Here is a 20,915-nt window from a genome sequence, read left to right on the forward strand (position 1 = left end):
TTTTTTCTGTCAAGATGGGGTGCTGAGTGTACATTAATGAGAAATAAAATGAACTTTTTTGATTTTAGCAAATGGCTGCAATGAAACAGAGTGAAAAATTGAAAGGGGTCTGAATACTTTCCGTAGACGAGGCCATGGAAATAGTGATCCTAAAATACTGTTCTGGTGTTTTTCTTTTATTTACAATGTATCTAACTACAACACTGCCTCAAAAACACCAAATGTACATATTTTTCACATCTTTACATTTACAGTATATGATATATTGGTAGGCATGTGAGATCTAACATATGTCGGGTTAACCAGGCTGTCACTTGGATCAGTGCCATGTCCTCCAGGAGTGTCCGTGTCACTGCCTCCCCCTCTGACAGATTTGTAGTCTCATTCTTCCCACTGCTTAGAGAAAATGGAGCAAAAGTAAATCTCTTGGATGTACATATGTCTCTCTCCTGCGAGGAACCTTGTTCCATCTGAGGTTAAGTTGCACTAACCAATCTGAGCAAGATACAGTCGGGCAGTTAAAGGTACACGTCAAAAGCACAGCTCCACTCAGAATCACACATTGTTGCTCCATCTGTGATAACAAATCCAGGTGTCTCCATCACTTTTATACTGTATGTTACAATAGCTGTGAAGTTCCTCTGTTTTTAAGGTGGTGGGTGTAATATTTATCTCGTAAAAACAAATGAAACATAAAATATGATTTTAGAAGTGGCTGGAGAAGAAAACAGGACTGCAAGAGAGGGTGAGGGAAATTTACTGCTTCTCTCAGACATCCGGTGGTGAACTGAACGAGGAGCCAGACAGTGTGATCCAGTCCAAACCAGCAAGATCCATTCTACCTGCTTACTGTGGAGGTCCAGGACCTCAGGGTGCCAGGCAGTTTGTCAGACCCAGGGACGTTCCAGGGCCCGGGGGAGGCCGCTGCGCTCCTAGCAGGAGGATCTTCCATGGTTTTAGACTGGCAGCAGAGCCCACTGTGGCCACTGGCCCTCTCATCTTCTCTGGGGAACAGACCTCTGGACACCAGCCTCTCCTGGAGGCTGACATGTCCATCTCCACTGCCTAGAGAGGCTCCATTGAAATTCACACTAACATAAGGGTCCCAGGGCCAGACAGTGCTCATCGCCTGTGTGTGCAGGCCCTTTCTCTCACAGCAGGGGGAGCAAGTCTCCCGCTGCCTCTCTCTTCTTTCAACGGACCTCCCCAGGACAGCTTTGGGAGGCAAAGCACGAGGCTTTCTCTCGCCTGGTCCACAGTCCACCTCTCCAGGTCCCTGCCCCCTGATGATGCACTTCTGCTGGGTGGACCCGCCACCTGTAGCCCCTCTCATGGAGCTGTGGTCTGTCAGCTGTGGAGCTTTGTCTGCCATGCACACTGTGGCCTCTAGAGGGAGCGGATGAGGGGTGTCTGGGGCTGAGGCTGGATGGAATGAGAGCAATGGATTCGGGTAGGGTTCAAGGGTCACTTCCTGCAGGGCAGAGTGGGCTGTAGAAAGGGAATCCCAGGGGCCGGCACAGTCTGCCGGGGAAGAAGAAAACATGCTCAGGTGGCCTGAGATAAAAGCAGAGTGGCACGAAGCAGCATGCACATGCACACAGAGATTGAGGAGAGAAAAAAGGCAGAGAGAAAGAAAGACGTCCACAATAATACAAATAAACACCACATCCTAATATAATATCAGGCAAATTTGCATGCAAATGTGTGTGAGCAGCACACACCTGACGTGTAGGCTAATCTACATGACGTGGGACAATATTCATTCAGTGCTTGAAAACAATTACCATTGGTAGTTGTGTGACAGACTGATTCTGAGCAGATTGATTTCACACAGTCTACTTCACAGCCCTCTTCAGGATGATACAATTTCATCTGGAGGGTCACTTCAAACCCTATTGCTGTCTTACTACAACAGGCAGAAGCACTCGCGCACACAAACACACACACAAAGATACACACACACGCGGCTGCTATTTTCCCATGTATACACTCATGAGCATGCATGCCGAGAGCAAAGCTACACTGCACACAGATTAATCAGTATGGCGAGAGAGAGAGACATGCAGTTTTTCACAAACCGTGTCTTTAGAGTGGCCCATTAGGAAGAAATAGGGGGAGCTTAGTGTGTCACCTTTCATGCACATGGAGAGGTTGGAAGGTACCATTCCTGAGGGAAGGCAAGTAAAAGCCTATACCAATCATTAGACTTAAGGCAGAGGGGTTAAAACACACAAAGGCTAAAGAGAAGGTTGCTATTCTACTGTTTGATCAAAATAGTTTAAATAGTTTAATTTCAGACGACAGTAGACAAGACTGAGGAGCGAGGAGTAAAATGCAGATTTATATTAATGCATGTTAATGTGTTCTTGAGTAAAACATATAGCATTTGCAGGAAAAAGCCATTCTGGTTAAAACAGTAAGGTTGAACCTCAAATAATGAATCTTGCGTATGAAAGTGAGAAAGAGATCAGGTCAGAGACTAAGGAGATAGAGTAGAAAGAGTTGGACATTTAGAGACTTTACTTTGTGCCAGGAAGACCCACCATATTCTGGCACCTGTCCTGTGCCTCGCTTCAGCAGCAGCCTGACCCGCCTGCCTCCCGCCTTGATGAGTTCAATGGCGCGGGCGTGAGTCATGTCCCGAGTGCTGTCCCCGTTAATCTCTATGATCTGATCCCCTACCTGGAGGAGACGCACAGAGCATAAGGTCGATTTCTGTCAGCCTTGTTTATTCACGGAAAGTTGACTTTTCAACACAGCCAACACAGTCTTCTGTTGGTCGGTCGCTCCACTGGAGCAACTGGGGAATAAGTGCCATTAAGTGCCTTGTTGGAGTACACCTCAACAGGACTGGTTGAGGGTGAGCAGAGGGTCACTTAGTCTGTGAGTACACGTGCACCTACTCTCGTTCACCCTTTCGTAATCTATACACCATTCCTGTCCCATGAAGAAGATGGGGCAGACAGTAAAATAAAGATTAGAATTAATAGACAGAGTGAAAGATAATAAGCATATTGCAGAAGGAACACAGCAGGGTTGTCTTTTTTTTAAAAGGCAAAAATCTGTGTTGTATTCAATTTGACACCATCTTTAAATTTTGTGAAATAAATATATCACACACAAGCATGTTGTGTTATATTATCTTAGATGGTCAAGATGGACAAACTGGCAATTCGCTGCTTCTCAGTGCACGTCTGTGACTGGATTCAAAACAACCGTTCTCACTGACAGCAATTCCAATCACCTCCCAAACTGCTTTTCAACATATAATTCCTCCATGCCATCTCACCCTCATCCTTCCATTACGTATGGCAGGACCATCTTCAGCAAGGCGCAACACAAATAGGTCCATCTTGTACTCTCTGCCCCCGCGGATACTGAAGCCAAAACCCTTTGCACTTTTCTCCAGCTCCACCGTAAAGTAATCATAGTCCTGCAGAAAGAATTTAGACAACTTGCAACAAACCCACTGCAAACATGTGCACTTAATGCTCAACAAAGTTTGAACTTGAGCAGTTGGGTCTTGGTCTAGCTGTACCTGTGGTCTGAAGTCAGGAGGGATCCCCAGAGGAAACTGTGCCGCTGCAGGGTGCTGTCTGAAGTCCAGCAGACCAGGCGGGTGTCTGTAGTCCAGCGTTGGCGGCTGTCTATAATCAGTAACCGGAGGATGACGATAGTCTACTGGAGGTTGCCTGTAATCAGTGAATGGAGGATGCCGGTAGTCAGGTTTGACATCCTGCCTGGCTTTAACCTCTGACCTGTGAGGAGAGAGAGAGAGAGAGAGAGAGAGAGAGAGCAACAGAATCAGAGGAGAAGTGTGTGCTCATTGTTTCTTCAAAACAATTAGAGCATTTCTTTGAAGAAGCATCAAAAAAGGAGGTGTCCACACAACCTCATATGTGCAAATGTGTCTTCTCTTGTGAGAGTAGTACGTATCCCTAACCGTGTGGAATTCTGTAAAGTAACATTGAGCGTGTGCAGCTAAGGAAGCTCGCCAAATAAAAGGATGGAAATATCACTCTCTGTCTTGAAACTTTTATCAAGCTCCCACATGTAGAATGGGCATCAATCCACAGCTCTGGGAGTGCTACTACTGATCTGAGACTCACATGCACGCACACGAACCTATCCATACACGCACTCACACTTTCATAGTTTTAACATGGAAGAGGGCCTGAACACCAAGTTCCTGCATTATAGAAGAGATACCTTGAAGTAAATTATTCACTGACACTGTAGGAGCTAAGTGGTGTTACGCAACAAAGTAGAAACCAACCTGAGACTGAGAGTCTGACTGGGACAAAAGTTGTCTTCAGTCAGGTTTTCTTCTGAACTTACTGGCATGCAAGGAGAGCATGGCACACACTCATTTATATACACAGTTTGAGATCTGTCACCTTTGAAAACACCTTGCTCCTTCTTCCTGTCAATTGTCTCGCAGTCACCAAGACACTCTTAAGGAATCTTACAAAATGCTCCTGCTGAGTACACACAAGAGCATCATTCTTAGCGCCGTCCTACCTGCCGTCATGGAGGTAGAGCTGTGGAGGGGGGCCTGAGGGCTGGGTGACCGGGCTCTGCTGGGTTCCAGCTGGTGCAGAAGGGCCAGTTACTGTTTGGCTCGTCTGTGCTGGTGTCTGGCCAGGCAGGACAGGTATTTGACCTGTCTGAGTGGCCGTTTGGCTGGGCTGGGTGCCTCCTTGGCCTGGCTGGGCTACAGGGCTGGGCTGGGTCTGGGGGCTGTGTTTCTGGATCATGGGGCTCTGCTTCTCTGAGCTGGGGCCAGAGTGGGATCCTGCGATGGACAGAAGGTGAGACAAGATTTCACCTGTTAAAATCCTTCTGAAGAGAAGGATTTGGAACAAACAGACAAAGGAAACATGCACAGAATGCAGACGACTACAGTGTTGTTATCGAATGTTCTGAAACCTGATTTATCTGCTGTACAACCTGAAGGGGCATTGCAAACTTTAGCTTTGTTATACTGCTCAAAAAGGTAAGGCTCTAAAATGTCTCAATGTCATAAGACAAGGCCATAGTTCACGATAACCAAGACAGTTGTGGAACACCCCTCTCCCTAACCGTTTGCTCCTTTATGTGAAAGTGCCTTATTACTTCAGAATACTGATGCAAGTATCACGAAATATATTCATAAAAGACACGGCAGACGGACTTCAGCGGTTTCTTTTCTATCAGGGGAAATCTAAACATGCTGCCACATGAAAGTGAAGATAATTTCTTTTCATGTCACACACAATCACTTACCCTCCTCTGGTATGATGTGCAGTGTGACTGTTAGCCCAGCATCTTTAATGAGCTTGACAATATCTGCGTGCGGCATGCTGATGATGGATTGTCCATTCACAGCCAGGATCCGGTCTCCCACCTTCAGCTTCCCACATCGGTCCGCAGGGCTGCCCTCGATGATACGTCCTATTTTATGGGGCACAGCTGGAAACAGGCAATAACAAGGTGGTTGTCAACGACAATTTTGAAGAAAGATGTTATTACACCACTGATGAAACTCACTTTTGCATTAAAACATGAGCCTCAACTGTCATGAGACAGTTTCAAACAGTTACAATATTCTTATTCTTTATAAAGCACTGCCACTACACAGAAACACTGACATTGTTCAAACCTGCTAAGAAATATAATTCAAAAAATCGTTCGTTATCACTATTTTATGACAATAACATATTTAACAAAACAGGTTTTGGCTTTTATCAACTCTTTTCACACAGATAGAAAAATACAGAAACCTGCAATCTCCACTTCAATCCAAAACATTACTGGACCCCCAAGCAGAGAAAATCCTGGGGGACTGTTGAACATCCACCGTTACATCCTGAACTAATGTTTGATATTATAATAACTACTGTATACTAGAACCACTTTTGGGGTATGCATATTCCATATTCAGGTGTAGGCCGAAACTTAGAGCAGGATATATTCATATCAAATTCTTCAATGTGCAGTCAGACCATGCTGGTTCAAGAATCCCACCATCTGTTATAAGATACCAGCTTCCTACCATATGTTTAACAAAGCCAAATCTAAGACCTTCAAAGACTAGTTTTTAACACTACTGTGGCATGAAATTAAGACCAATTTAAGATCAGATATAAAAAGTAAAACTTTCTATTTCAGTTATACTTCGTTGTGACCCTGTTTCTTGAGTGGGCATGCAGTGCAAACACACATTGTGTATTACAAATCTCATATCTTATAAATACATTTAACATATTTTAAATACATGAAAAATTATTACAATTTAAATGTTACTTAAATTGAAATAGTAGCAAAACCCCATGAACAATCCCTCTAGGACAGTCACCACCCTTAGGATCCTTGGTCATCAAGTTATATTTAATCACCATTCGCGTTCAGTAACAACCTTTAGGGCCCCAGACAGCAAAAACTCACTGATGACGGATGCGTTCTCCGGTCTGTTCAGGGAGCTGATGATGACAAAGCCGAAGCCCTCATTGTCCTTGCGGTGAATAACCACATCACTGGTTTGCAGGGCGGATCCCTCTGGAGGAGAGGTGGCAGCCGGGACGACGACCGCCGGAGGGCCCGAAGCTGAGGCTGCATCGCTACGTGGAGAACTGTGTTGTGTTGACACAGAGCCAGGGCTACGGCCATTCACAGGGCACAGTTCACCTGGAGGAGAGGAAGCAAGAGAGGAGATAGGATGAGTCAAGAAGCAGATGTCACTGTAAAACATGACCAGTTTGCTATCAGTGGCTATTTATTTTAAAGCCTGTTTTAATATAAAGCATCTTAAGACGTACCCACTAGAGAAATTCCATTCTGCAGCATATATTGCATGCGAAGTGCACTTCTCTACTTCCCACAGGGACTCAAGTGTGTGATCGGGCAGTATAAGATACTATATATTAAAACTTGTAATGAACAGACATTAAATGCCTCCAAAAGCTTAAATAAATGAAATAGTCTCCCCTTAAAGGAGCAGTGTGTTGCATTTAGTGACATCAAGTGGTGAGGTAGCAGATTGCAACCAACTTCATACCCCTCCGCTCACTCCTACAGTTCCAAGCACGTCACAGAACTACAGTGGCCTTCAGGTAACGTAAAAGCATGAAAGGCCCTCTCTACAGCCAGTGTTTGGTTCGTACGTTCTGGACTGATGTAAAAACATTGCAGTGAAGATATGAAAGGCTCAAACTAAGATAACAAAAACACAATGATAGTTTCAGGTAATTATACGCTAATGAAAACATAGTTATGAATGTTATATTGCATTTCTGCGAATAAATTCCCCTAAATCCTACACACTGGTCCTTTAATATTCAGTGTTGAACTGATTCCCAGACCCACTGGATGGTCACTGAAAACATCTCGCCTCATGTTGTTTTACATGTCAGCCAGCAACGGTGAACACAAAAGTGTGTTTGGCCGTTATGTATCCACCGCATGCCGTGCACAGTTGATCCCTCACAGGTCTACTAAACAGTGGTACACATGTGTGTTACTGCTCTTCTTGAACAAATCTAGTTGGGTGGTTTTCTATGCACAATAACAGGCTAAATGATCAGACTTTCACTGTGTTATTGGTCAAAACACTGACACGCTTGCTAATGGCAATTCTGTGCACTGGAGAGGACTTTGTTTGTGGCAAATGGAGTAAATAATGAAAATACAGAGAAATACTAAGTGTTTCGTTGTTTTTACTAAACATGCGCATACCACTACCACAGAAAAGATGTGTGGGAGAGAAGTACACACTGATCCTGCACACAGATTGTCAGCATGTGTGTCCTGTCCAAGTTGTTTTTTATTAAATTGATGCCAGTGAAATGTGCAGCACGTTCTCCAATCGCACTAAAGTGTGAAACAAACAAACACAACAAAAAAAAGAACAAAAATACACAACATGTCCTTACCAGGCATTTGCACTCTCCTTCTCACAGTCAAGCTGACTTGACCGTTGCGCGCTGCTGCGTGCATCAAGTCTATTACGTATTTGTGCGGTTTCCCAGCAACCACATTTTTATCCACAGAAATGAGCTCATCCCCAGGTCGAAGCCGCCCATCGCGTTCAGCGGGGGTGTTCTCTATTATAGCCCCAATAACAATCTGTTCAAAGACAATCAATATTAGCAGCGTAGGTGAAGGTGAAGAGGATGAAACAGAGACACAGTCGAATCTCCCAGTAATTGCACTATCCAGGTTGACTCCTTTGGGTCATGGTAACATTTTTCCACCTTCCTATTGTTCTCCTGCTACATTCTTCTGTATCATAGTTTACATGCTGTTTTACACTTGGACAAGTTAGCAAGGCCTTACTTCAGTATGGGAGGTACTGAGCAGTTAGGACTGAGTGAAAAAGCCAAGGAGTGCTTTTGTGCAGATGCGCGTGTGTGTGTGTGTGTGTGTGTGGAGTGTATGCTGGTCAAATGTGTGTGACAGGATGAAGTGTATGATGAGGTTAGGTGCAGGTTGGATGAGGTTGGTGTGCATGAGGTTAAATATGTGTGTGGTCCAGCCCGTCCCATACGAGCCTTGTCACGGGCGTCCGGACTCACAGCCTGCACGGCCTCGTCTCCCCCTAGGATGCGGAAGCCAAACCCGGTCTTCTCTCTCAGCAGGTGCACCTCCACCTCTTCGTACTCTGGACCTGAGACACAAATAGCGACATCAAGGGTTGACTCTTTCGTTAATTTCAAATCATCATATTGTAAGCCGTTTCAAGCAACATAATGCTCCATTTCCCATGAACGAAGTTTCAGTACTTACGTCGGCTCTCATAGATAGCCCTCGACTTCTCATAAAGGTCATAGGGGTCAGGTTTGTTAAGATCGAAGCCCTCGGTGGAGTCAGGCACAGACGTGCGGTGCTGTGGCTGGTTTGGGAAGGGTGTACCAGGCGGCACAACTGGGCCGGACAGGTTCGCTTGGGGGCTGCCATGTGGATCCCACTGTTCAGGCAACTACAAGGAGAACGCCAACAGCAGTTGTTTCATTTAAGATATGGGGCCCTATTGTGACGGCACAACGACCAGGGCAGACAGCGTGTTCACCACTTGCTCATTTCCTGACCTTGAATAGGAAGGCTTGGCCTTACTGTGTGGTATTTTGGTGCCCAGCGCGAAAGTGCATACTGCACAGGTCAACATGCAGAATAAAAAACAAGTCACAGACATAGTCCACTCATGACAGACACCCAATGCTGGCAACAGCCCATGTGTTACTGCACCATGCAGGTCAGAAAAATCACAACAGCAACAAACAGCTGAAATACAATTTAGCACCGACCTGCAGTGCAGACAAGATATAACAACTGAATGCAAGATATAAGAACTGATATTCGCACATGTGTGGAAAAACCCCAAAATAGTACAATGTGCAAACTCAAGTCTAGTCACAGCGGTATTAAAATGCAATAAACCTTCATGAAAACATCATGCTTCTGTTACTCAATTATACAATAAATAAAAATGGCTATTTGGCCACGCATACATATTCATAACTTAAATTGACATGAGATGAGATTCATTATGTCTGAATATTCCATCTAATACCATGAATGAGTAGTGATTGTATAAGCAGTAGCAGCTGCAGCTTAAGTAGAAATCTGAAGAGCTTTTCCCCAGCTGGTGAGGTGTGAGATCTGATGTGATCAAACCAATAAGCAGGTCACGACAGTCTGGCTCATTTCACAGTAAAAGCAAAAGCCAAACATCTCTGAGGCAACACGGCCTCGATGACAAACGCTGTTCTTACACGCTTGAATCATACCTCTTCTGCTTCAACAAACAAATCTCACATTTACTCTCTGACTATCTTCCTTTCAGTCAAACACATGCTCACCTACACACAAGCAGAAACACATTTGGTTCAATCATCGTACCTGTTTGGAGGCCTTCCGAGGAGAGATGTGGCCTGAGGAAGAAAGAGAAAACACAGTTTACAGAGAGCAGACTGATATTCCGTCGGATTCTTCCGAAAGAACAAAAATACAGACAATTACAACAATTCAGACAAAAAACAACTTTAATAGAACCTATGTGCAGAGGTTTTTATAAATGAGATGTTGGATATGATTGTTAAATCCTCTCCCCTCAACTTGTGAAATAAATCTCAGCTGGCTGATTTCATATTCCTTCTGTTTTGACTTTGTTTGTGTAACTCTTACTAAATGGGTTTAGTTGCATTTGTTTTCAACATAATTACATCATTGGCTGTAGGCAAATGCACGCGCACACGCACACAGTTTTCTTTACAAGTCGTATTTTATCTGCATGTAGGGAGCGCTCCACATCGCAACAACATTCTCATCAACACAGCTCCCCTGTGAGTCCACTGAATCAAAGACGTACAGCACATTTATGCTGCTGAGACCCAAATACATACATTTACACATTGGGGGATCACATGCAATGGCTGCTTTGTATAAACATGCAGTTTGAATCTTTACACATGTGGATAGAAATGCATAAACACGCACGTGAGGCACACTCGACTCCTGCAGCGTCACTGATGAATCCTGTGGGCTCTTGTAAAATGTTCTTTAGAGAATCCTGATATATTTAATATTTATTCAGTTTATGAGATTTCCTAAGAAATGTCAGAGAGCACTGGAAGAAATATATTTATGGAATTACTCTCCAACTACATCCGCCTGCTTTTTAGATGTGTGAGATGAAAGCCAGAGCCCTTAGCAGCGGAACTTTCTATCAAAATCATTGAGCGAGGGGAGATTTAAGGGAAATTAAATACAATAGATCACTGCCAGTCCATATGAGGACAAAATGAAAATTGAAATTTATTTATGCCATTCTTACTTTTATCCCCCCCCCCCCCCCCCACACATATTTTCCAAACCCAACCCCCCCACTATTCATCTAAGTAACACATAATTTTTGCAAGGAAATCTTTTCCATTTTGAAAATAAGTGTCCCTGCTGTTACTTTGAGCGTGAAGGAGGACAAGCGAATATGAGGAAATAAAACCCCTCCCTGTACATGAATGCACAAACATAAACATGAATGATGGTTTGATGAGAGCTGTCCTTGGTGCTGAAACCATTCAGCACTGTGGCAGCAGCAAAGGGACGGCTTTGTGGGAGGTTGGGACTAATAACCATGTTCTCTCGGGAACACGGGCCTTAAGGGAAGCCTTTAAGGAATACTAATAATTAATTCTCAGGAAACTTTCCTTTATGACCCACTGAGGGAAATGAGTATGAGCTATAAGGCAATTGTCCAGTCATATTATAGAGGAGCGTCTTCCTCACAGAGGCATTTAAGCTTAATTTAAATGCTAATGCCGTTCATCGGCATATGTGCCGGATGTGTGGCGGGCTTGAATGAATGCTGATGAATTACAAATGAATGATTGGTAGAGAGGCATCATGTGGCCTCTATCTGGAGTCAGTGGTCAGACAGTCTGGCAGGCTGGCTTCACAGACTAGCCTGCTGAGTTCTGGATTGCCTTCAGATCAGCCTGATTGGCTTGTGCAGTCTGTCACCCTTTTCTTCACGGCCATGATCTGCATCCTCATTGGTGCTGCAAAATAGTCTCTAGTCTGCGGTTGGCTCCGCTTCAAACTGGGATGTCAGGGGACCGAGCTGTGAACACGACCAGAGCTCAGTGTAACTCTGGCAGAAAGCCCACGCTACAGCAGTCAGACACAGAGACAAACACACACACACACACACACACACACACACACTCACACATACAGCGGAAGTGTAACACCCTGTCTGTTGTACACAAAGCACTGATGCTCTCAGTCTCATATCTGAAATCATGTGTGCAAACTAAATTCCTTTGATGCTCTGCACAGAAATCCTACATCTGTGAACACAAACAAGCTTAAGCATTCCTGACATTTTGTACATCTGAGTCACTGTAAAGGACCTTGTCCTTTCTTTCACCCTGCAGCGAGAGAGCCACACACAGAGAGTCATAGAGGTTCCTGGTGTGTCAGGCTGAGCTGTTTGATAGAAACGGGTGAGGTTGGGGGAGATGGCCTCTTTGGGGGAAGGGAGGTAATTTGCACATTCAGTTCAGCATTCACAAGGATATCTACAGCAGGCTGCGAGTAAAGTTGAATACAGATCGGTGTATATACATGTAATGAAACGTTAATCCTTGTTGGGCAATCTCATTTGTATATTGAATTTCAGCATCCTTTTTAAATGGCGTGTCTGACAGTGAAACATGAGTGAATGTCTTTGCAAAGGTTAACCACCAGGTGGCAGATGCTGGCTCTGCATGGTCATAAGATGCTAGAGTCTCAGCACCACAACATTTGATCTCAGCTGCTCACCTACACATGCATGCATGCTGACATACATTTGTGCACATAACCAACTCAGCAGAATTTATTAGCTTCCATGTAATAAACTGACAGAGTGAAATTTGCATAACTACATACATACACAATTCACTAGGATGAGGCATCAATACATCTCCATGTTTAACAACGTGCTGCAAGACTGGAGACAACAGGACTGGTGTAAAATCAGCAAACCACCCAGCAGCACTTACATCAGATAGTCTAATGTATCAGGATCACTAAATGTGTGTTGATGTCTTTGATTGCTTTTTAGGTCTGCATTAATAATTATTGTCACCATTCAATTAATTAAACCTGAGATGCATATGAGCCTGATTGTTTTCATCCCTAATTAAACACAATCCAAGATAAAAGAGCGATGCAAGGTGAGCACATCTATAATTCCTCTTTATTGTTCTGTTATCCTCTCAGAAACAATGCAGATTAACTCTTCACTCGTAGAAATGTATCCCTAGACGTGCAAAGCTGCTGGATGGCACACCAAAAGCAAACAGTGAATTTATAACTACATGTGTTTCTTTAATTGGCCAGAGGACAGATTGGTTTTTTGACTCTCTTAACTTTCATTCAGGCTACTAAACGGTGCTGTACGGTTAATCATCGTGGGGTTGAGTGGTATAGGCATCCCGGTTATTTAGCAAGTCAAATTTTGACCCTTTGACCAGAACACCTTTTAGAGAATCAGTGCAAGATCACGTCAAACAAATAAAGCTTTCACTGTGCAATTTAATTTCTTAGCAGATGGGCAATCTGCTAGAAAATTGCAGAAGAGTGAAAATGGCCACACTTCTCTCTCATTCCTCTTTCCTGCTACGTTATAAGTCAATTTTAATTTATTTCACTGAGGGCATGTGGTACAATGCTGGAACGTGGGAAGGAAACTTAAAAGGTGGTGTCGAGAGTTTCATTAAAATGCAGTGCTTGTTACAGGAATCTAACATGTGACAGGTATAGTGGAACAACACTAGCCTAATCTAAATACAGAGACAGCCAACAATAAAAGCAATCACAGCGCAATGTTGATGCTTAAAATGTAAGTGTGTGGAGGAGGAGCCATTGTGAGAAAAATCTAGAAGAAGAATTTTCCAGATGGACAGAATTGTGTGTGGTCAATCACTCACAATACCTGTATATATATATATGTATATATATGTATATATATATATATATATGTATATATATAGGCATTGTGTCACAAATAGGTATGTGTGTTTAGAGCTTTTTGGGGAGTATTTTCTCTTCAGCACCAATTAAAAATTGACAATTTATGAATCCATAACACGGTGCAAATGCTGTTTGTTTAATCAAAGAGAGCGCAGTCAGTACAGGTGGCCAAACAGCGTTATGCCAACCAGTGCAGCTTGTTTGCCAGCTAAAAGACACTCTCCACAGTCATCTCTCTCCAAAGCATATTACAGTAAAATGACTGCATTTATTTTGAAGATGAGTGGCCCCAGTGGGAATAAAACTGCCTCCCCTCAGCAGTGTTGGTGCCATCTCTATCCACAGACCTGTACTAAACCTAACGGTGAGATAGACTCTTTCCCAAACTCTCCACTGCATTTTAAATCTGACCAGCTTCTGATTTGCTGTATCTTAAAACACTTACCCTGTGTTGCTCCAGTGGAAAACATTGATGACATATTGCTAGCGATAAAGCCACATTTAGAAAATAGTGGCAAACACTTGCTATGATATCTGTTGACACTGTTCACTAATGTTTATATATTCTGCATGAGTTATCACATTTAATATACATTAAATGTTGACTAAAGTGAGTTTGTCACACCCCAGAACAAAAGTGATATCAACCGCCAAGCTGAATTTGAATGATTAAAACAATTTGGCTAGTATATAAAATTAGGTTTCAAAATGGTAAAGAAATAAGCAGTAATCTCTGCTCTGAAACGCTGGGGACGTGGTCCGCTGAAGGGCCAATCTTGGCAGAGGTTGATTACTTACGTACAGTTACAGACGATCTCAATGCGCAATGAGCACACGGACAGAGCCGGACGGCCGGTAAAAACTCAGCCTCTCCCAGTATGCCAGATGGATAGTACACCGCTGCTAGCTCGCAAACTGTAGGCTGTGATAAGTAGCTTGTAAACTGGTTACTTGTGAAATCATCCGGTCGAACATGTCGTCTCAAATCTCAGATTCTACTTTACACGGACGTTTCTTCTCAATGTTTCTTCTTGTGTCTCACAATATGTCCTGGGGGCTGCTTGCTCCTGCAATGACCTAATTTCCCCAAGAGGAACATTAAAGTTTTTCTTAACCAAAATACCCAAATTATTGGTCCATTAACATACCATGAATGAGTAAACTTTTTTTTTTTAAGAGAACACATTTACTGTTATTTCAAAAAAATAATAAAATGCTTTTTTTTCTTCTAGCTTCTAAACTATTTAATATTCCAAAAATAAAATCTCATCTAAAGATTTGAATAAAATTCAAGTAAGGGGCCACTGTGATTTGAATGTGTTCAAAAATATAACAGTCTCAAGATTATCATAATCAAAATCTCTTCTGCTCTCTCGGGTCTCACTCTACTTGACTCCTCTCTTGTTAAGCTGCAGCTGGGGTTGAAGATGCACAGTAACATGATATTTGTTATATCTTAATCAGAAAACAGCTTATATTTAGCTGAACAGTTGCTCTAACACTGGACCCTTCTTTCATTTCGCTAAAATTATCTTTGAAAGTTACCAAAATGCCACTTGTGCTTTGATACCAATTGTACTGGCATCATGTTTTGCCACCACTGCTGACATGAAAAGATCAAAAAACAATCACCAGGTCTAAAAGAGTTTATAGATGCCCAAACAAATGTTGTCATAAACATAAGAAATCCATCAAAACGTACAATATAACTATCAACTTTCTGTACTATATCTGCTTTATCTGACACCAGTTGTGTTATCTACAAGTCTCCTTGTAGCCCTCATGAATGAACAATAGAAGGAGTGAAATTGTATTAGAAGTACAAAACAAGTCTCTCACCTGTCGCTCCTCTCTGTATGAGGAGAGTCGCCTCGGCTCCCACAGGACACTCTTTAAGCATCTCCACCACTCGTCCATGTCCGGCTGCAGCCACTGGTTGCTGGTTCACCTCCAGGATCAGGTCTCCCTCGATCAGCCCCGACGCTCCCTGTGAGCCCGGCTCCAGCACCTGCACCACAACAGCACAGTTCATACACGTCACACAAATGTGACTAGCTGCCATTCAATTGTGTGGCTCCTTCCAACTAACGCAAAGCTTTTAATGTCTAACACAACTAACCAACTTGGATTAGACTAAAGACATGCACATGGTATATTTTAAAAGTATCCATCAAAAACATAAAACTAATTATTTGTTCAAACAGATGTTCGAAGTGCAGATGTTTTACTGGAGAAATACAACAGGGATGAGAAATAGAATCTGTCACATCATAACAACCAATCTTCTATAATTTATCTATTTCTTAAAGACAGTTTTTTTTCCATTCTGTAGCTTCTATAGGACAGTCGAGTCTTTCTATCATTCATTTCTATGTTCGTAGATAGAAAAGTCTTCACAGGCTCAGCTCACTTTGTTCTTATTATCTCAATCTCTTTCTACTTAATGGCGTCGACTGAATTAAATTGACCTTGACCCTCAGTTTTATCTTGAAAGTGTAACTCACCTTGATCACTGAGTTTAGCTGACTACTGAGATTTTGCGCTTGAAAGAACACATTTCCTTTTTGAATCACAGAAATATCAAACAGGTCTGAAGCCTTTCATTTCTGGACCATTCATGGTCTAAAGTGAATGAAGAGTTGTACAAATGATCACGATACGTCACCTGTTTTACTCGCTGACCAGTGGGACTGTCGGCAATGGTAAAACCAAAACCCTCGGCCCCTTTCACCATAGTAACTGTCAGAAACTCCGCCCCCTGTGCTGGTACCCCAGCAACACCTGCAGTCCCAGAGGAGGCCATGGACACATTGTCGTCGTGAGGCGTGAGTGCGGATGCGGAACCAGGTGTGGTGGGCGGCAGAGATGAGCCATCCAGATGTGTGTCCCCGGGATGAGGGGCCCCGGCCTGGGTCAGAGCCTGAGGAGGAAGCTGGGAGCTCAACGACAGATACTCTAGGTAGGGGTCGTAGCTGCCGCGGCCGTTCACCGCCAGGGGGCGATGCTCCAGGCCGATGGGTGTCAAAGAAGTGCTCGCTGCGCCACTTGGGTCCTCGGGGTCAAAGGGCAGAGGATAGCCTCGACAGAGCACGAGGGTTACGCTCTGACCGATCGGTACGGACTGGAAAAGCTTGACCACATCGGCGTGGGTGGTGCCAAGCACGCAGATGTCATTAATGTAGACAATGACGTCACCTGAGAAAGGAGATAGGAAGGACACACGACAGCTTCAGTCACACGCACACTACGGTATGTTACATATTACACAGACCACGTGATCTGGTCTCAATGGTTCTTCTGTAAACATACTGTGCTGCAAAAAACACAACTTGTCACCGTCTGTTGCCATATCAAATCTCAGCGGTATCAGCACATGCTGTAGCAACACAGAAAAAGCACTCTGTCCCTCTCAAGTGTCACATAGGAGTATAATATCTGTTCACTGCCACTGGAGGCAATCTGCAAGTGCATGTGGAAGACAGCGAGGTGAGAGACAGACAGGGTCAGTGTCTTGGTGTGTCTCTGTGAATATGATCTGGTGCACGTTAGCATTACAGAGACTCCAATCAGGCAAAAACCTCCAAAATTTAAATAAGTGATGGCTCATGCATGATTATTATTTTGATTATGATGTGGCATCTCCCGGTTGAGCTGGTGAGCAAAATGCAAATGTGCAAGAAAAGTTCTCTTTGTCAGGTCACGCTCCACCTGGCTGGCAGTGTCTACCTAATTATGTATTCATGTTTGCGTTACCAGGTTGGTCGATGCCATTTTTTTCTGTTAACAAATTCTAACGAGGTGAAACAACTTCACAAATGCGACACTAGATACTCTGTCATCTCTGCTGTAGTTTGAATGTGCGGAAAGTTTTGGATTTCAGCATTAAAGTCACAGCCCCATGACAAATGCAGCCGCCTCAAATCCTCTATTTCACATTTCTGGAAGCACTCTCTGTCACACATGCAGACACGCACACTCCCGTGAGCATGTGCACACACATAAACACACACATCATACATTTCACATGCACAGTCATACACAATCCCTAAGAGCAATGCCGCACGGCTCAAATAGGCCAGCTAATCTCAGCCAGGGAGTGCCTGTGTGACTCTGTGACTGTGTGCATGCCTGAGTGTGAATGTGTTTGCACATGCATGTGTGTGAGCAGCTCTGGCAATGTCACAGAGCGGAGAGGAGCAAGTTCGAGAGAGAGAGAGAAATCAGAACAGAGAGAGAGAAAAAGGGCTTACAGACAAGGATAGAGGGATGAGAGAGAGAGAGAAAAAACTAGAGGTAGAAAGAGAAAGAGGATGAAAATATACTGAGGCTGAAAGCAGAGGAGAGGTGTCAGATGGCATGGTTAGATAAGGAAGCATAATAAAGGGTGAGCCAGAGAGACAAAGAGAGAGATAGAGATAGAATAGAAAGAGATGGATTCCAGATAAAAGAGAAACTGATAGGCAGAGGGAGAGACATAAAAGCAGAGAGCAGGAGCTGAGAGTAGGAAGGAGGATTCCCACTCCGAACTGAGCTCTAAATGGACGGTTTAGGCACCAACCGTGCCAGACATGAGGCTAGCTCACAGGTTCAGAGCAGACACATGAAGCCTCATACAGTAGTTGCTTCTCTGAGCCTATGACTATAGCCCACTATGATTTTTACCAACATCAGCTGTTTAAGGTTAGTCATAAACCAAGGTGTGTTTCTGTAAACATTTAAAAATGTATCTTTGTTACCCCAAGGTCTTATGGAACAATCTCTGGGTATTTTGTTCTTCAGGTAAGACTGTGAACTGATCACTCCTGGAGCTGATCCTAGTTTAATTTGGGGCGAAGCCAGGGTTCACCCTGGACAGGTTGCCAGACTGAAACCTAACAACAGACAACTATTCACGCTCACATTCACACCTACGGGAAATTTAGAGTCATCAATTGACCTAAGCTGCATGTCTTTGGACTGTGGGAGGATGCCGGAGAACCCAGAGAGAACCCACGCTGACACGGGGAGAACATGCAAACTCCACACAGAGAAGGGCCGACCAGCCCGAGTTCGAATCGCTCTTGCTGTGAGGCGACAGTAAGCCATGTGAAACTTATGGATGTTATAGACTTGGTTTTATGGATAAAGCAGAGACACAAGTATGGGGCAATTTCTTGGCACTTGAGGACAGTGGTGGATCTAGAGAAATATGAATGGTGTGGCAAGAGGGTGGCATGGAGACTTTAAGGGGCAGAAATAGATGCTAATTTAATCACAAACAATCACAAATAATATTTGTGAAGATATTTTAACTCAAAAACATTACATTAGTGTGGCAAATGAGTAAAGTATTGAATATAAATACTAAAAGGTAGCATTAGAAATCAATAAATTCAAAGACTTTATCAATGAAAAAAACATATTTTGGGAGATGCTTGATGCATCACTCGGACATCAGTTTTTAAACATTTTTTTATTAGATTTACTAAAACTGGGGTGTCAGCTGGTGCGGCAAGGCATGTTTTAAGTGTGGCAGCTGCCCCCCTTTGGAACCGCCACAGCTGGTGTATCTGTGTGTGACTGATTTTTGATAATACTGTGACCACTGGTGATATTGCACCTGCAGTGCCGCTGTAAAAGCCGGAATTCAACTCCTAATGAAGAAGGTGTTGTGTGGGCTGGTGTCAGTTATAGTCAATCAAATCAATTCCTCTCATTCCCATTAAAAGCAGAACATTATAGTGCACTCACAGAGGACAGCGTGCACTGAAAGGAATCTGACGTCCTTGTCTGGGACACACTGTGCTGCAGGCACAAATATAGGGCACCCTAAATATGCCACCGAGGGCCAATGATGTCCCCTTTAAGGATAAATTGATATTTCTGGGAATACAGAATCATCTACCACTGAGTTTTTTTTTAACTTGTGCATCAACATGTCTCTGCAATCACTGATTACCAATGCAATTTTGTTCACATCATTAACTTCATTATACAACTTAAAAGAACGTTGTGTTTTTTAGCCCCGATACTGATACGATAGCTTTGGGTGTGAGCCGATCAGAGTACCGATCCGATTAGGAATGCGCTGATACCACTTTGTTCAGACCAATACAGAGTACCCATAGAAGTATTTAATAATACCATTATACTTCTAACAATTACTTTAAAATCATGGTTTACTTTCCTCAGATGTTCCTCACATTCTGACTGGAATAAATTAAATATACAAAATGATGCCGTTGTCAAATGTTGACATTTTGACAACATTGTGCTTTCCTGATACAAATTGAGCACAGTTATTTGCAGTAGGGATGCTAATAATTAACCATTTTACCGAGCTTTCGAAAATATTAAATAAAAAACATATAACATAAAAAAAACCTTTTAAGAGCGCCAGAGTTGTAGCTAAATTCGGGGTTATCCCCTTCACTGTAATCAGTAGCAAGCTGACAAGCAACACACAGGAACTTTAGTTGGGTTTCCTCATAGGTTTTAAAGGGGTTGTACCATTCATTCAACAACAAATAAACTGTACACACACTGCACTGCAATGTCCACAGCTAAAGCGCTGCTGTTATCTTCACACTCACAATTACACACACGCTATCTCTTTTGACCGACCACTTGCTAACGTTACGCCAGGCTTGCAATACAATGGCGGAAACCCTGACAGAGCACGCCAGGCAGAAACACAGCTTGCAACCTTGCAGCTAAACTAATTGATGCGACGGAGACTAAAGTGGCTGCTTGTGTCCACGACAATGCACACAACATTGAGGCTGCTAACTCTCCAGGACTTGAACTCCGTGAACTAGAAACTGCCTGTTTTGATGGATTAAACCTGTTTGTGCATAATCGTTGCAGCTGGGCGGCTTATTTGGCTCAACTGAGCCAGGGATCGAAGCGCCAATCTTCCGATTGGTGGACGATCCGCTCTACCTCTAAGCCGCAGCCGCCCAATACAGAGGCATGGGCCTTCATGATGTTGTATGTCCGTCAATATGTGTTCATCCCTTGGTAGGTGAAGGCTTAAGGGAACCTGTGTAATAGCCTGTACTGAGCTTAGTTTGGATGAAAGCAACAGTTTATTTTGGTTGACAACATCTCTAAAGCACATCAGGACCACAAAACATCACCCAATGGGTTATCACTGCTTTCTTTGTCAGACTGTCATTTTGGAAGTCCATTAGTGCTTATGCATAAAATGTTCTGACTTGGCAGAGAAAAAATTAAACTGCAGCACCAAATTGACTGGATACCGACTACTACTGTGCTCCCCTTGCCTTTTAGGCACGAGAAATGTTGACAGAAATTACCCAACAGGCTGGTAACCTGCTTGAATAAATCTAAAACTCTGCCAGTGAAAGGCCTTCACACTTGATCTGCTTTGGCAGGAAATTAAGGTCCATTATGTTGAGGTATCAGAATAATGAGGCTGT

General features: G+C 43.4%; 1 protein-coding gene across 1 annotated transcript in view; it reads right to left on the reverse strand.

Moving 5' to 3' along the window:
- Positions 1–66: 66 nt before the first annotated feature.
- LOC116389208 (membrane-associated guanylate kinase, WW and PDZ domain-containing protein 2-like) overlaps positions 67–20,915 on the reverse strand; it is a 45,422-nt gene continuing 24,573 nt past the window's right edge. The window contains exons 8-20 of the mRNA XM_031857717.1: positions 16,160–16,689; positions 15,334–15,502; positions 9,877–9,908; positions 8,764–8,956; positions 8,529–8,644; positions 7,911–8,103; positions 6,427–6,666; positions 5,266–5,451; positions 4,522–4,795; positions 3,539–3,758; positions 3,290–3,433; positions 2,544–2,682; positions 67–1,521 (exon numbers count right to left, since the gene is read on the reverse strand). Of these exons, the coding sequence (XP_031713577.1) occupies positions 839–1,521; positions 2,544–2,682; positions 3,290–3,433; positions 3,539–3,758; positions 4,522–4,795; positions 5,266–5,451; positions 6,427–6,666; positions 7,911–8,103; positions 8,529–8,644; positions 8,764–8,956; positions 9,877–9,908; positions 15,334–15,502; positions 16,160–16,689 (3,119 nt within the window). The 3' untranslated portion in view covers positions 67–838. The remainder of the gene's footprint in view (positions 1,522–2,543; positions 2,683–3,289; positions 3,434–3,538; positions 3,759–4,521; positions 4,796–5,265; positions 5,452–6,426; positions 6,667–7,910; positions 8,104–8,528; positions 8,645–8,763; positions 8,957–9,876; positions 9,909–15,333; positions 15,503–16,159; positions 16,690–20,915) is intronic.

The sequence above is a fragment of the Anarrhichthys ocellatus genome, unplaced genomic scaffold, assembly GCF_004355925.1.
Source record: "Anarrhichthys ocellatus isolate YVR2014 unplaced genomic scaffold, GSC_Weel_1.0 scaffold2, whole genome shotgun sequence".
NCBI classification, from domain to species: Eukaryota; Metazoa; Chordata; class Actinopteri; order Perciformes; family Anarhichadidae; genus Anarrhichthys; species Anarrhichthys ocellatus.